This window comes from Falco biarmicus, chromosome 9 (genome assembly GCF_023638135.1).
Source record: "Falco biarmicus isolate bFalBia1 chromosome 9, bFalBia1.pri, whole genome shotgun sequence".
In the NCBI taxonomy this organism is placed as follows: Eukaryota; Metazoa; Chordata; class Aves; order Falconiformes; family Falconidae; genus Falco; species Falco biarmicus.
The window spans coordinates 13,198,645-13,213,807 of record NC_079296.1 but is presented as its reverse complement, the minus strand read 5'-3'; the positions used below and the strand labels follow the sequence as shown (position 1 = coordinate 13,213,807).

Genomic DNA, 15,163 nt, shown 5'->3' with positions numbered 1-15,163 from the left:
TGGGCTATGGTGCCTGTCTCCCAGCGCTCCCGGGCACTGCAGCAGGGAATGTGGCATTTTCTGCACCAGTATTAACAACCACTTTGGATGAGGCAAGGTACCAAGCTTGGTACTGCAGCAGCTTACTCCTACAGACTCGCGAGATGCAAACCAAGCAGTACCAGCCTGCAACACAAAATGGAATGTGGCAAAAAGGACAGGAACACGCCTCCTTCTCTGTGTACCTCAGACCTCTACGCACCTGCCTGCATGGCCTGCTCCTCTGAGGGTTCACGTGCATCGTGTGCACTCGAGTAGCCATCTGTGGTGCCTCACGATGACATGTCCCTCTGCCTGTGGGCCCATGTCTCCCTGCTACGTTCATACAAAGCTTCACCCAGAGCACACCAGTCAACAAGGTGATCCCTGCAGCTGTCACAGGCTTTGCACCAGGCCCTGTGGCACGGACAACACGCTCCCACCACTGCCTGCTCCTCAGGAGCAACAGCCCTACCTCTTCTCTCCTGATCTGTCTTCCAGTCATACCCTCAGGATGAGAAAGTATCTATCCAGACCAAGGTGCAAGAAAGGCAACAGGTGGAGACAGAAAGCAAATGGCAACATGATGACCTTGAAGTTACAGGGTGCTGAACTGAATGTAAGAATTTGCAGCATGCTTGAGCCGGGCAGGGATGTGCGTTTGTTTTTCAGGAGGGACAAAACCCAAACTTAAAAGCTTCTTCCCACACTAACTAGCGTGATGCAGTACAGTGTGCTGTGTGTTGCAATAGAAAGGAAGAAAGGAAAAAGCTACCAACTTACCGGGTTCCCATCGATGCCTGGAGGTCCTCGTTCCCCAAAATCACCAGGAAAACCCTGAGGAGAGGAGGCAAACACAAGTATTAGTTATTGACGCACCCTGGTGTAATGACAGTCAGCTTAAGAACTGCTCCCCCTGCGCTCAGTGCAGCACTGTGGTAGAAGCGGGTCACAAGGAAGTGTGAGCCGACCAGCCTGCCTGTCCTCATCCAAACCACCCTTGTTCCACCAGCACATGTGCTCAGCGAGAAGCTCTGCAAGGCCAAAAGCTCTGATTCACTCACTGCTCTCTCCTGGGGCCAATGAAGGGTAACCAGAAGTACCGTTTACAAGGCTCAGCCGCGAGCTGCACATTAACTAACAGGAGCCTGGAGAGGAAGAATCAGTGAGGACACAGGAAGGATTTCCCTTGGCCACACTATGAGAAGTGCACAATGTTGAGGCTGCTGGATTGAGTTGTTCCCACCTTGTCTTGCAGGCTATGTCCAGCCCTCGATCAGCCATGCCTTTTCTAAGCACCCTTGTCAGCCCTGGGCACGCTCCACACGGCAGGCAAGGCTTTTGCAGCATCGTTTTAGGAAGACAACAGGAGTATGCACAGAAGAGAGAAGGGGTGGAAATCAGCGCTGCTGTCCTCTTTTTGTTTCACCCAAGTACTCCAGTATGTCCAACAAGGAATATGCAGCCCTGAAGATTACGCTGTGTAGTTTACACATGAAATGACAATTGCACATTTGGAAGATCAAACTCTGTATTGGAAGATACGGTGCTTTCTAGCCTCTTTCAGGAAGAAATATCTTACTGATAGGATGCTTCCTTAAAAGCCAATACTTCCTTAAAAGTCAGTCCCCAATCCCTTGATGTTCTGACAGAATTCATAAACCTCACTGCAATGACTATCCTCAAAAATGGATTGTCAATCTGAATTATTTCATCCTGTCTACTAACACAATCACTTTAACAGTACTCCCTTCTCATAGGATAGCTGAATAGCATAATGCCTGTTGGAGCCCATGCAGATGCTTAATGGAGCTGATCAAAGATGCCTAGTGAATTCACTCCAATGCATTCACAACCTTCCAGCTTGCCAGAGGAACAAACGGTTCCAAGCTCATTACGGTCCACACCCCAGAGCTGTGAAAGACCATGTTTACTACATGAAAAAGTCACCACAAAAGACTTCTTCATCATCTCATTATATCCGATACAAATTTGGAAGACTTCAAACAATTATAGAAAAGGGAGTGGAGGTACTGAGCCAGAGCCAGAACATGGTGGTGCAACACGTTCTCTCTCTTACTTGTAGACGGGGCCTGCGCTCCCCCGAGCCCCCCCAGCTCCCTTCTGCAAACAAACCATCGTGCAGCTCGCTCTTCCCTGTCCTCTTGTGCTCGGCCTCCCTCAGGACGCTCAGCAGCGGGGTACACAACCTCCGGTGTTAGCAAACCCTCCCAGTCACTGCAGCGGCATTTTCAAGGAGGAAGCAGTCGAGTTTAAGATGGATTGGCCTCAATTTTCCCCTGAGCTTGAACTTCGTTCAGCAAATGACTGGCAGGGAGCAGGCTGCCAGGAGCGATCAGGGACCAGCTCAAACAGCAGCAGCTTCAGGGCTGACTCTGAACTTCAGCTGCAGCAGAGGGTGCTTGGGGGAGGCTGTGACACTGAGGTAAGAGCGCTGTGACTCTCCCCTGCCTTTCCCTGCATACCCCTTCAGATGGAGTGAGATAAAACACGACACAGCATCCACCTCCTTCGACTCCGAGTCAAAAGGGGACTCGTTCCCTGCTGGAGGAGCTCCCCATGGACACAGCGGACGCAGAGCCTAACCCCAGGCTCTGACTCCTGGACTCGGTTAATTTGGCCAGGGTTAAAATCCTGCTTTGTTCCCCACACTGTTCTGGCTGTGGCCATCAGGATGGAAAGCTAAGGGATATATTTGCATGTAAAAGGCTTCCTAGCCAGAGCGTCTACCTTGTGCTTCAGTTCAGAGCAGGAACTTGTGAAGCAAAGCCCTAATCACCCCTGCTCCCTCTTCTGTTCGCGGTGGGGCAGTCTTGGGCAGCAGGCAATGCTGCTTAGGGGAGGCTACACCAGAAGATGTGCTCCAGAGACACACCAACAAGCTGCAACTGCTAGCGGGTGAGTTACTTCTGACTCAAACACAGTAAAAGTGATTTACACCCTTCTCTGGCTCCACCAGACCACGGGACACAAAGGACAACACGACCACCTTCTGGGCTAACTGAGCTTAAGAGACAGGGACGAAGCAGACGGGGAGAGGACAGCCCTTGCGAGCCAGAAGGATGCTCTCTCTTCCTGCCTGCTCCTCTGCATACTATATGAACACTGGGCACCTTGGAAAAGCAAACCTGAGGGAAGCAAAATGCAACAGCCAACAGAAACATGCTATCTAGAAACCCATCGGTGCTGGAAACTGAAATGATCACAACAGACAGAACAGGAAAAGCTATACTGGGAAGCTCTGCAGTCAAAGATGTCATCCAAGACCTGCCTTCACCTTTGAGGGTTTACAACTCCTGGTCAACACAACTAGGTAAAAAGATACTTGGTCAAATCTAAAGTGAGAGATGGGAGATCTGTTTAAGACAACCAAAATTTTGCCACCAACTTCAGAGCCAGCATTGCGCCTGTTTTGTACCCATCCCCTAGAGCAGTCAGTATGCACTTCTGAACGGACACAAGCTATCGCTTGCTTGCTTGGATTCAATATGTCTACTTTATAGGCACCACTGCAAATAGGAAAGTTGTCTGCCTTTTTCCAGCTGGGCACTACATCCCTCAAGCCTGTGCACATGCCAAGAAGCTGTGGTAAGCAACCACTGGAAACAGCCTTCTGCCATCTAGAGACAAAGACGTCAAATATAACAAGAAGGCAGGGGGGGCTACAATTTTCTTTAATGAAAAAAAGGGGAAAAGTAACTTTGCTACATGCTGAATCAATAAGATCAGAACAGCAATGTGTAGGAAAAACTCATTGCTCAGGGAAGAAAAAAAAAAAAAAAGACTGCCTTGGAATATTTTGCTGTTTACAGTCAAACAACTTGCCAAGGAAAATGTGAGTGTGCATAGACTGATACTGTACTTACGCTGCTGCAGATTTCAGCCCCAGCCTTCAGCATTCCCCCAGCTGCATCCTTCCTTTCTCCGAGGGCAGAGCTGGGTGCAGAGTGACCCATGGATAACCACTGAGCAGCCTGGCCCTGGGGCCGCTGAGGTGTCTTCTGTCAAGCTAAGGTCTTGCCAATGTGGGAAGGTTTTACTACTTTTAATAGTACAATTAAACTGATATTGCTGCAGCAGCATAATACCGTCTAGAGGAATGCTTCCTCCAGACTAAAAGTATTTTTTAAATTTGGTTTAAACCTCTTCCAACACAACACAAACAATGCACTCCTCTGCCAGAACAAAAGTGTCCGGATAAGTAGCTACTTAAATTCATGTTTCCCACTAATCTCTTTTTATGTCTCAGGGTCTAGTACTGACCTTGTTGCTTAAAGATAAAGATGTAGGAGATTTGAGGTGCTTGGTAATAGAGGTAACAAAAAAAAATCTAGCTTTTAAACAGGCTTTCCAACAGTGTATCTCCAAGTATTTAGAAAAGCAGATTACCCCTGTCTGGAAGGCAGAGAGCTGAGCACCTGAGGTCACTTGGCCAGTGCTACCCAGTAAGCAGAAGATTCAGCGATGACACCCATTCACAGCACACCGTGACTGTCCCCACAGAGCCAGGGTTTCTGCCCATCCTCAGGATGGGATGGCAAAGGGTCAGAGCGGGAGGCAACAGAGGAAACCCAGAACAGTGTGGGCTGGCATCATTGCTGCAACAGCCAGGCCCACAACAACACTCGGCACTGAAGCCCCATCGTTGCCAACACCTGATTGTCCTTAACACGCCATCTGCTCCGCTGGCATGAGCACCCCTCCCAGCCTGGGCTCACAGATCTCTGGGGTGGTGGGTGGTCCCCTGGTAGATTTTGGCCCAAGCTGTAAAACAAACCCAGAGGAGACAAATGGAAAGAGTAGCTTCAATTCAGCTAACCCCAGGCATCCCAGCCCAATATTTGAGCTTGGCAACACATGTATTAAGTCTTTTGCATGTTAAATGGGACCAAAGCTAGTGACTGTGGCATTAAGGAGGATATTTCAGCATCCGTACAGTTTCCAAAGACCCAAACCAGGTTGTGAAAGCTATCCCAACACAGCCCTGTGCACAGCAGGAAACAATCAATCTTCTAAGCCCCCAGTGAAAGAGCAAGCACTTTCTTTCCATGGGGTAAGCAGTAGCAGTTTAAACCACAATAACAGTTCCAGCGACCATAGTGTCCTAATTTACTAGATCTCACATGTCTGTAAAAGCTATTTTTTCCAGTGACCCTCTCCTCCTGCTTGAGCCTAAAGGATAGAGATGTTCCCCCAAACCAAAACTAGCACTATTCAACCGAAACAAGCAGCTGAGGAATTACAAGTCAACCTTGTTATTCCATTTGTTTCGTTCCTGTAAGCAACACCACCTCTCCTGTCCTGTGAACTGCTCCAGCAGCCCGAGGAGCCCAAACTGAGGGAGAACACTCAGGGCAGGAAGCGCATTTTACGGTGCTGGCGGACAGGCAGGTCGCAACTGGCAGCCCATTACAGGAGACTTGCGAAAGAGATTGAAGAGCCCAGCACATTCAGTCTCCTGACCTTCCCAAAGTGAGTGCAGAGGGTTTTTTGGTACAGCAAATCCACCGTTTTTCAGGGTGCAGCTGTTTTTCCAGGACGACTGGTCCCTGGAAATTATGCTCAAGAATTGGGACAGCGAGGAAAAACACCCTAGTGAAAAATATCAAGCCACACACCCTGCCCGCTCTGTGGGAGGGAGAGGACATGCCGAGAAGGACCAGGACACGGAAGGGATGGCAAAGGGCAGCAAAGCTAGGAGAAGAATGCTCAGCTAACAAGCTCTGTTGGCCAAGAGCCAGCGGGGTGCTCCTCCACAGCGGCTGAAGTCAGGTTATGACAAAACTTTTGGCTCTATCTCACAGCTGGGAAACACAGAAAAGAGATAGGGAAAAAGGGTTGGGCTGAATGGATTTCACATTGTCTGAAGGAGAAGTTCAATGAAAGAAGTGAGATGAAGCTTGAAGAGGAGCTGGAGGAAAAGCATACAAGCAGATGCTTTGCACTAAGCAAGACCCAGGTGCTCCTGTGCCCTGCTGCTCCCACCCCAAGCAGAGCTTTGCAGTGGTTGCACAGTGTGTCCTCACTGCACTCAGTGAAGCCGAGGAACCACAATTAGCGAGGGAACAGAGACAGAGACGCAAACTGATTTGTCCCAGGTAACACTGAGATGTCTGAAGCTGAACTAGTAACTAAATCTCTGTCTTTGAGATCCTACAATAGTGCCTTAATTCCTTTTCACCCACGCTCCCTGCAAAGGGCATCCTTTCATGTGCCAGGAGACTCCTGCTGAGAACAACCAGACCCAGGCAGACACTGGAACCAGCTCCTCCTGCACCAGGGGATTACATCCCCCCCACCTCCCCTTCCTTTCTTGCTTTGCTTAAAACAAACTGAGCAGCCTGCCCTTCCTTGCTGTTGTCAGCTAAAGGGCTGCTCCTGGTCCGAGCAGACACCACTGCTCCTTGCCTCTTGTCCCAGGAAGCAGCTGTACTTGGGGAAGCAGAGACCGGCGAGATGCACTGTGTCCTTTGCTTCCCCGAGGCCTTTTCAGGTGTGCACATGTGGGTGGGTGTGTTGTATGTATACAGCATCTGATTCAGTTTAAAACACTTTCCCTGATGGAGTAAGGGAGGCAGTCTGGCAGCTGCTGCTCCGAGGAATCCTGGCGGATCTTCACGCCAACAGAATCCTTCTCCAAAAATAGGATTTTATTTTCCTGTTGGCTGAAGGTGAAGCTGCTCAATCCAACCAGCCCTCCTGTCTTGTCTGTGAAAGACTCTATTTGCCAGTTGGCTCTGGCCAGGTGTATCGCTGCCCAGGAGTCTCCCCAGGGACAGAGCTTGCAAGTCAAACAATTAAAAAAAAAAAAAAAACCCAAAAAAACCCCACCCCCAAAAATGGTGGTGGTGAAGCAGGGCTGAGGTTGAGAGAAGGCATTCACTGGAAAAAAAAAAAAAAAAGTAGGAGAATAAAATAAACAAGTGTAGCTTATGTTGGCAGTCTACGCCTCCGAGAGCATTCTTGGTGGAAAGCGCAGACGTGAGCCCCTCCGCAGGTGGGCGCGAAGGCCGGCAGGCTGGCTCGGACCCAGCACCGGTCCCTGGCGCAGTGAGAGTCACCCTAAAGGGAGCCTGGCAAACCCCTGCTCGCTGCCTTTACTCCACACCGCTACACAAGAGCCTTTGCCTTCTTCTCAGCCTAGACCTGGGACCGTGGCAGTTTCCACCCCTGCAAAGCAGGAGATGCCATCCCCAGCTGGATACGGGGCTCACGGTCCTGCTGCAGGGCTGCTCCTGTGCCACAGGTTTGCTTGCTGTCTCCCCAGGAGGCTTCACAGCTCCGTGACACATCCTTTTGATAAAGATTTCATGGCATTTTTAAACATAACTATCCCTCTATCTGTGGGGGCACAGCTCTCCAGGGCAGCCCTTCCACCCAAACACAAGCAAAAGTCCCCTGAAGCCCCTTCAGCCAAACATCACTGGAGCATGGCAGTTATTCATTAAAGAAGAGGTACTGTGAAATGCTGTTACCAGTTTCCCAAACCTCAACTTGTGTGGTGCAGAAGACTCTCGCTTGGTTCACTCCAAATGCAAGGAAGGGCCTCGGCTGCATCCAAAGCACAGAAAGGACTGGAGCAAGAAGGGAGGAATTGTTTATCGTCTTAGTCCCTACAGAGAGGAGCAAAATTTATTTTCTCAGCGATCTGTGGTTATGCCAGCCTTTCCAGACACATGGCAAACCATGTGCCCCCATTGTCTGTGTGGACGACAGCTGAGGCTGCGTACCTTGGCAGAGTCCCATGCACTTAACGTTCACCACTAAGTTATCTTAGCTGTACATCAAAAGGTTGGGGGAACCTGCAAAACGAAACCTTCCTAACCCAAAAGCAGCCCCGCTTTTGCTATCCGGTGTCTCCCACAAGGCAATGCCTTTTCACGCGATGCAGCAGCCCACCTATATTGGTGGGGAGTGCAGAGGTATCACAAGCACTTCTAACAATTTATCGGATGAAAAGGAAAGAGTATGTTGAGACTTGGTGTTCACTGGGAAGCAGGAGTTAAGACATTAACTTTGTAAGTCAACATGGAAGACGACAGCAGACATGAAAAACAGCCTGGCAAGAAAGTGCCGCCGCATTACAAGCTGAGAGCTGGCAAGGGGGACCCCGCCTGTGGTCAGCTCATGGAAAACGGATGCCAGATTCGGCAGCTTGCCACCACGTTGATGCTCACAACAAATACTGAGGCTACGTTAGAGTGGCTGCCAGATCTCTGCTGGCTCCCACAACCTCCACGCTGTGGATGATGGGCAAAGGGAAAGGAGACTTCTGGACTCACCTGTGTGCTGATCCCCAATACATAAAATCCACATGCTACCTTATAGCACCTCTTCCTTGACACCTGAGCAGTAATCCTCGGGATTTACATGCAAAGTTTCAACTACTAAACTCAAAGGAGAATCAAGCCTGTTATCCCTGTTTTGCACACAGCCAAGAACAGACAAACAAGTTGTCTGAAGCTGCATGCCACGGGGAGAAAGCAGGTCCTGTATCCTCTTCCCCCTCGTGGGCAGTCATCAAGCGATGCAGCATCTCCCCACCTTGCCCTGGCAGGCTTCAGCCACTCTCACAGGCAGCAGTGTCAGCCTTCCCGGCCACGCACCCTGAGCACAAACCCTCCCTCTATGCCTGCTGCTTACACAGCCTGCTCCTCCTGCCAGGCTATCCCCTCGGAGCAGCCCTTCACAACACGCTGGCACTTGCCACAGGCGGTGCAAAGCCCGACAGCAGAGCCTGTGTGTCAGGAGGTGTTTGCCTCCCTTCCCTGAGGTTAGCAGGTGGGCAGGAGCCCCCATCACGGCACCCGACAGCTGGTGGGACACAGCTGCGGATTGCTCACAAACATGAGCTACAGGACAAAAGAAAGAAGAGCAGCGATGAGCACAGCTAGGCAGGCAGGGAAGCCAAAATGACGGGTTGTGGTGTTAATGACTTGTTCATGCTGCTGTTCCCTAAACCTTTCAGCCCTGGGGACGGCCTGGTCCTGTGCTGCTTGTGTAACTCCAACTGATGGACCCTTTGGGCTCGGGCTTTTCTTTCACAAGGTATTTGCAAGGTACCTGACATGGTGTGGCTCTGAGCATTCAGCTGAGCTCCAGGCATGGGACCAGCAGCACCAACAGGTTCTCGGAAAAATATAAGGAAATCTCAGCTGTGTTTGTCTAAATTATTAATAGAGCTCAGACAAACCCAAGAATTACTAAGTATGCCTTGGAACTGAACTTTGCTCCTTCCTTTCTATCTCTTTTAAAATAATACCACTAATAAAAGACATTGTAAGCAAAAATCAGGCATAAGATAGCGCAGCTGGTAAAGTATTGATACTCCACAGGAAAAAAAAGATATAATCACATACCAACAACAAAGGTGAATGAAAAGAGAGCTCAAAGCTCTTCAGATACATTTCCTGAAAGTTTGCCTTTAAGCATCCTTCTCTAACAGGGCTTGAGAAGGTCTGAAAATATTACGCTCTATTTAAAGTTTAATATAACCTGCAGTGCAGACATTTCTGATTGTAGCTACCCATCTCCCACAGCGTGAGAAAATCATATCGCTTTCAGCTTTGCGCTTCTTGACTGATGCCTAGCTATAGCTCCTCTTCCTGTGGGCCAGCTCCCTCGGTGCCAGTGCATCTCCTTTCTAAGGACAAACCAGGACTGGTACTTTGCCTGTGGATGCCAAGATAGCAGGTAACAACAGCTTCTCCCATTCCTTCTCCCCCGCACAGCGCGGACCACAGCCCTGCTGCCCTCACAGCAATGAGGCCTTTTTGAAATCCTTTCCCCGCCCCCCCCAGCCTTTCAAATGAACACCATAAAAATCCACAAAACCACCATAAAGAGCCATTCTTTTCAGCCACTGCATTGGCAAGGCTGAAGGTTTAAGCAACCAGCTGCCTTAGCTCCAGACCTCCAGCCTACCTCTAAACCAGGCAGCAGACCTGGAGATACAGACTCACATTATTTCAGTTTCCCTAGTGCATTGTACTTCAACCACAGCCCCCAGCCCTCTCCTCGCTCAGGAGCTCGGCAGGGCCGTACATTAGCAATGCACTCGCTCGCTGCACGATGCAGCAGGGCGGGAGGTGGAGCCAGATGCTTCCACGACAGATTCACTATGTCCCTCACAGCTCTGCAAAACTTAACTTCCCTGGAAGGAATTCAAGATCTGACTCATGTCCAGTTCTTCTATTTTAATCGTTCCCTCTTACATCATTCTAGGAGGCCCATGGTGTCACATGCAAACTCCCCCTGCCCCCCCCACTCCTACTCTGCTGAGCACTTAATCTGTTGCTGCCTCTTACCCCAAACAAAACCAGGTAGAGGAATATATTTAATACCAACTCCTTCCCTGTTCTCCAGAGCACTCACCAGCTTGGGATGGCAGCTAGTAAGGGCTTCCAAGAGCTCTCCATTGCAATGACAACACTGAAATAGAACAGGAACAGTAGCTGCGCCAGCAAACCTAGCAGCGTGGGGATGCGAGAGACCGGAAAATCACAGCAGGCTCACTAACACTGCAAACCAGCTGGGAGACAGCATGGGCCAGGAGATAAGTGTTGGGAAGGGAACCAGGTCAGCTGGTTCCTACTTTCCGCTCTCCCAGTGACTTCCTGAATAACCCTGGATGTCACTTAATCCGTTTGTTCACGCTCAGAAGTACAAATCATCAGCATCGGTCCATTCAAGATTTCTTATTAAACCAGGTATCATAAGACGGGGATGGAGCCAGAACTCTCTGAAAGAGCTGAGTAGAACAAAGGTGCTCATGCACAGCCATTTAATCCCTTCTCTAGATCCCAGCCCAAATGCCTCCATGGCTGAGAGATTCCCCACTGATCTCAGGGGAGCCCCTTGTTTGTAACAGTGACCGCCAGACAAAAGCCCTTGCCTGGAAGATTGCACATGCTAGCCAAACAACAGCTGGAACACTTTGAGCCTCCAGCGTGCTCTGTGCAGGAACAAGGCAGAGAGCAGAAACCCTGCACCTAACGACAGTTGCTTTGTTTGTTTTACTCTGGTCAATGAGTCATCGTTACATCGATGGACTCTCTGCAATTATTCATCACAGAGGTTTCTGGTGCAACCAGTGGCTTACAAAAAAATCTAAGATCTGTACAGATTTCCAGTAACCCCCCCAAAAAAAAAAAAAAAATCTGCTTGATCTCCCCCCACCCTAAGGAGAGAACAGCCAGGCAGCATGAATGTGGCACTGTCGGGATGTTTGCATGGCTTTTACTGCAAGAACGCCAGCGAGCGGTAGGTAGGTGTGGGACTCTTGAAAAGCATGTGTTCGCAAGCAGGGGTGACAAGGGGAAAGCACTGTATTTTTCTGTGTGTGGGTGAGTGGACATTTCACAAGGAGCCTGTGAGTGCAATGGTGTCAGGAGATCAAGAGAAACTCAGGCTAACGTGAATGACAAGGTGCAAAGCCATGAGACACACCAGAGCATGAACATGCCTGATTGCTGACTCCTGGAGCAAAAGACTTTAGACATTTTGTTAAAGGAGGCACACAGAATTGCTGGGAAGAAAGCTGATGTGAAAAAGGCTTTCCTTTCCCTGTTTCTTCTGCTCATTTCAGCACTTTTCTCACCTGCTTTTGTTTCGCCTTCTGCTACAGTCAGCACAAACCCCGTTCTAGGCAGCTCTCTCAGTTTGCACCTTGTATCCAGCCCTACCTGCAAACACCTCTTCCTCCTGACCCAGCTCTCCAATCTCCCTGGCCTCCTTGCTCCTCAAACACGTCTTCCCCTGACCTGTCACTGCTTTAACTCTGTACCACCACCAAGGACAAACGGGTTGCTACACAAAAGTGCACCTGCATTATACAAACCAGGATGGTACCAGGGTTGGAGACAATCACAGCAAAAAGAGGTGACGGTGATGGGACTGGTGGGAGTGCAGAGCAGTGGATGTAACAGAGCGAGTGCAGACACCTGGGGTGCTCCAGCCACGGTGGGGAATCAGCAAGTGCATTCAGGGAAAAGGCTGGCCAGAGAAAGGACAGAGGGGAGGACATTGCAGAAGAGAATCTGAGAACCTTTAAGATCCAAGGGACCATGGAGACAGTGCAAGAAAGAACAAAAATGTCTGTGAAGCATGCGGAGCATGGAAGAAAGGAAGAGAACAGTATGTGTCTTCAGTATTCTTACTGCTTGACAAGAGATACACGGAAAGGTTTGTTTGATCTCCCCATTTAGTTCCCATCAGAAGATATGAAGGGATCCAGCCAAAAGCCAGATGTTTTGTTTTCAGTTTCTTTCAACAAGGTCTGCATAATAGATGAGGAAAAACTTTACCGGCCTACCCATCTTGCCCCTCTTCCCAGGAACTCCAGGGATCCCCTGCAAGGAAAACACACAGAGAGAAAAATAAAAGGTCTGGTTGAGAAAGCAAACAGCCAACCAACAATAAAAAACAAAGCTAGAAGAGAAAGGGGAATGCAAAACAGGCTAATGACTGCGGCATTGTTCAGGAATCAGAATGTCAGCTGCGAGTGCAGAAGACAATTAACCTTCACCCACTAACTACGGCCCTCCCTGAGGACACACACAGGCAGCGTCCACACCCAGGGCAACTGGCTGGAGCTGTGTTTAGCAGGAGCAGTCATTAAGCTACTGGTCTGGAACCGAACGAAGGCCACCGCCAAGGCACTCGCTGGAGAACTTCTGTTTGTGTTTCTTATTTAGTTATACGAGCACTAAATCAGCGACTCTAGCGCGCAGGGTAGTCCCCTCCCAGGCAGGCACATGCACACTCGCTCCCACACACTCCTGGGGCCTCTCTTGTTTCTGGAGCTTGTGTTTGAGGGAGAAAAAGCTGGAATAAAACAGTCTTCATCTTACAGCAACCTTCCTTAGGAGCTCTTGCAGTGGGAAGAAGGGGTCCTTGGATGGCTAGAGATCAGGCAGATGGGGGGACGTGGGGGAGAAGAGCAAAAAAAGCAAGGGTGGTCTTGCAAAGCTCTGAACACGTGGGTTTGGAGAAGGCACAATGAAAAGGGGGGGGGGGGGGGGGAAGGGAGGACACACGGAAACGGCAGCCACAGCTGCCCGTCCACAGGTCCCTCTCCTGACTGCCCAGCTCGATACGACTGGAAGGAAAGCCCACTGCCAGAAAGCCCCAGGCACTGGCCTTTCCAAGAGCCGGCTCGTTCCAGACATCTCCAGCTAGACACCCAAAATGCTGGGACACCGTGGCTGCAATGTCACTCCTGTGGGGGCAGGGAATTTCCACATACATTTCCCCCCCTGTCCCATCCCACTAAGATCAGCTATTAAGGGGGAGGAGGAAGGCAGATTTTTAAGCAAAGGACAATACAGAAAAACTCCTCCCTACTCAACAGTGAGCTCTGATGGCTCTGCCTGAAGCCTAGGTTTTCCTGAGCTGAACGTCAATGTTATACAGGGACACAGGTCTTCATGCAAGGGCAGAAAGAGGCTAATGAAGGCATGGTTAAACATTCGGCATGCTTGCCGAAGGAAAGGTTACAATGAGCTCTGAAGAACTGTACTGAAGCAACACACCAAGGTTTTCTTCGCAAAATACTCACTCGTTCTCCATCACCCCCTGGTAGCCCAAATAATCCTGGGAGACCAATATATCCCTAAAGAAAAGAGGAAATAATTAGTCAGATACATTTCTCTATTAGCTAGCAGGCAGTCTGTTTTTCCTGAGCAGCAGAGCATCCTCCAACGCTGGTCAGTGGCAGCATGATGAAATAAACCTTGAGGCAAGTGTATATGCCCATGGACTGCATGGTGCTGGCTTCCACGATGTAGTCCAAGGGCACATACCCTCACACCAGGGATCATGAGGACTCCAGGCAGGAAGAGGCCAGCAAGAAGGAACCTTACCTGGGCTGGCTCTAAGTGTACCTGAGGGAAACGGAGCTTTGTTCAAAGTTAGCAAGAGCAACAGCAGAAGCAATCCATGAGCCTACACCTCCTTTCATCTCTCCAAGGGCTCTTTTCCTGCCTTTCGCACTCATTCCAAACTGTGCTGTGAAAATGTCCTGTTGCACCGAGCCCTTTCTGCTTGTGTCACTCAGTGGTGGCACACTGCAGCTCCTTCTCACCCAAGCACCAAGTGTGCCAGGCTGCCGACCACCCTGCTGCTGAGGAGGAGCAAAAACCGTTCTGCCTCGAGCCTTTCGGCAAACTGCTGCAACACCAAGACCTTTTGCAAACACACTGGCAGCCCAAGCAGCAAGGGCCCTGCCTCGGCAGGGAGAGGCTGAGCATGCTGCTCCAGGCTCTTCGGGTCGGTGTAGGAGGCTCAACCAGTGCGTACACACAGACCTCCGACACCCAGCTACAAAGGAGCCGCCTTCGCACCAGCGTGTCTCACACAAAACCTGCTCCTTTCATCGGCAGGCGTCGCGTTTTCAAGGACGCGGCGTTTCCCTACCGCCTGGGGATCCTGCTCAGACAAGACATGCTGCATAAAATGCTACATTCCCCTGCCCTTGCAACAATCAAAGCCTTGTGTTTAATCCTCTTTGCTCAGCAGTTAGCACAAAGTTACCTTGTGTGTTGGTCCTTTGCAAAGGACTAATTTGTGCCAAACATGCAGAACCAAGAGGAAGTGAATTTCAGCAGGGAGCCCACTCACAGTGGCACCTCACTGTTACAAGAGCCAAGTGTTAACACTGATTTTCTCTCATCTTTCTTTCTCCATCATCACTAAATCTCCTACTGTCAACCCCACCAAACTTTTTCACCAGTCCATCGCTCCTTCTAGGGATAACATGTAGCCAGGCAACACGGCTAATGTCAAAACGATGCCTTTGCCTCCCAGATCCCAAGACAAAGCAGGTAGCTCCTGAACTACTCCCTGCAGAAGCAGAGGTGAGGGATGGAGAAGAGCCCACAGCTGGCTCCCTCAACCCACAACGTGCACCTTAGTGCTCAGTTCTGATGGACTGCAGCTGAACTGAAAAATGGCTTTCTCGGGTAGCTATCGATATTTCAGTCCTCAGCACTCAGGGCTGCAAAGTGGAAAGTAATTTTCAAGTCTTACATTCTGCACATCTACCACATGATAATTACGTGAAGTTCTGGTGAGGCCAGCGAGACAGATGGACCAGGGAAAACTTCACCACCTGCAGAAGCCAGGT

At 50.0% G+C, this 15,163-nt stretch overlaps 1 protein-coding gene across 2 annotated transcripts in view; it reads right to left on the bottom strand.

Annotated features, from left to right (window-relative positions):
• COL27A1 (collagen type XXVII alpha 1 chain) overlaps window positions 1–15,163 on the bottom strand; it is a 160,105-nt gene that overhangs the window by 93,928 nt on the left and 51,014 nt on the right. For both annotated transcript variants that reach the window (XM_056352258.1, XM_056352257.1), the window contains 3 exons: window positions 13,598–13,651; window positions 12,345–12,389; window positions 802–855 (listed from right to left, as the gene is read on the bottom strand). In XM_056352258.1, coding sequence (XP_056208233.1) covers window positions 802–855; window positions 12,345–12,389; window positions 13,598–13,651 — 153 coding nt within the window. The remainder of the gene's footprint in view (window positions 1–801; window positions 856–12,344; window positions 12,390–13,597; window positions 13,652–15,163) is intronic.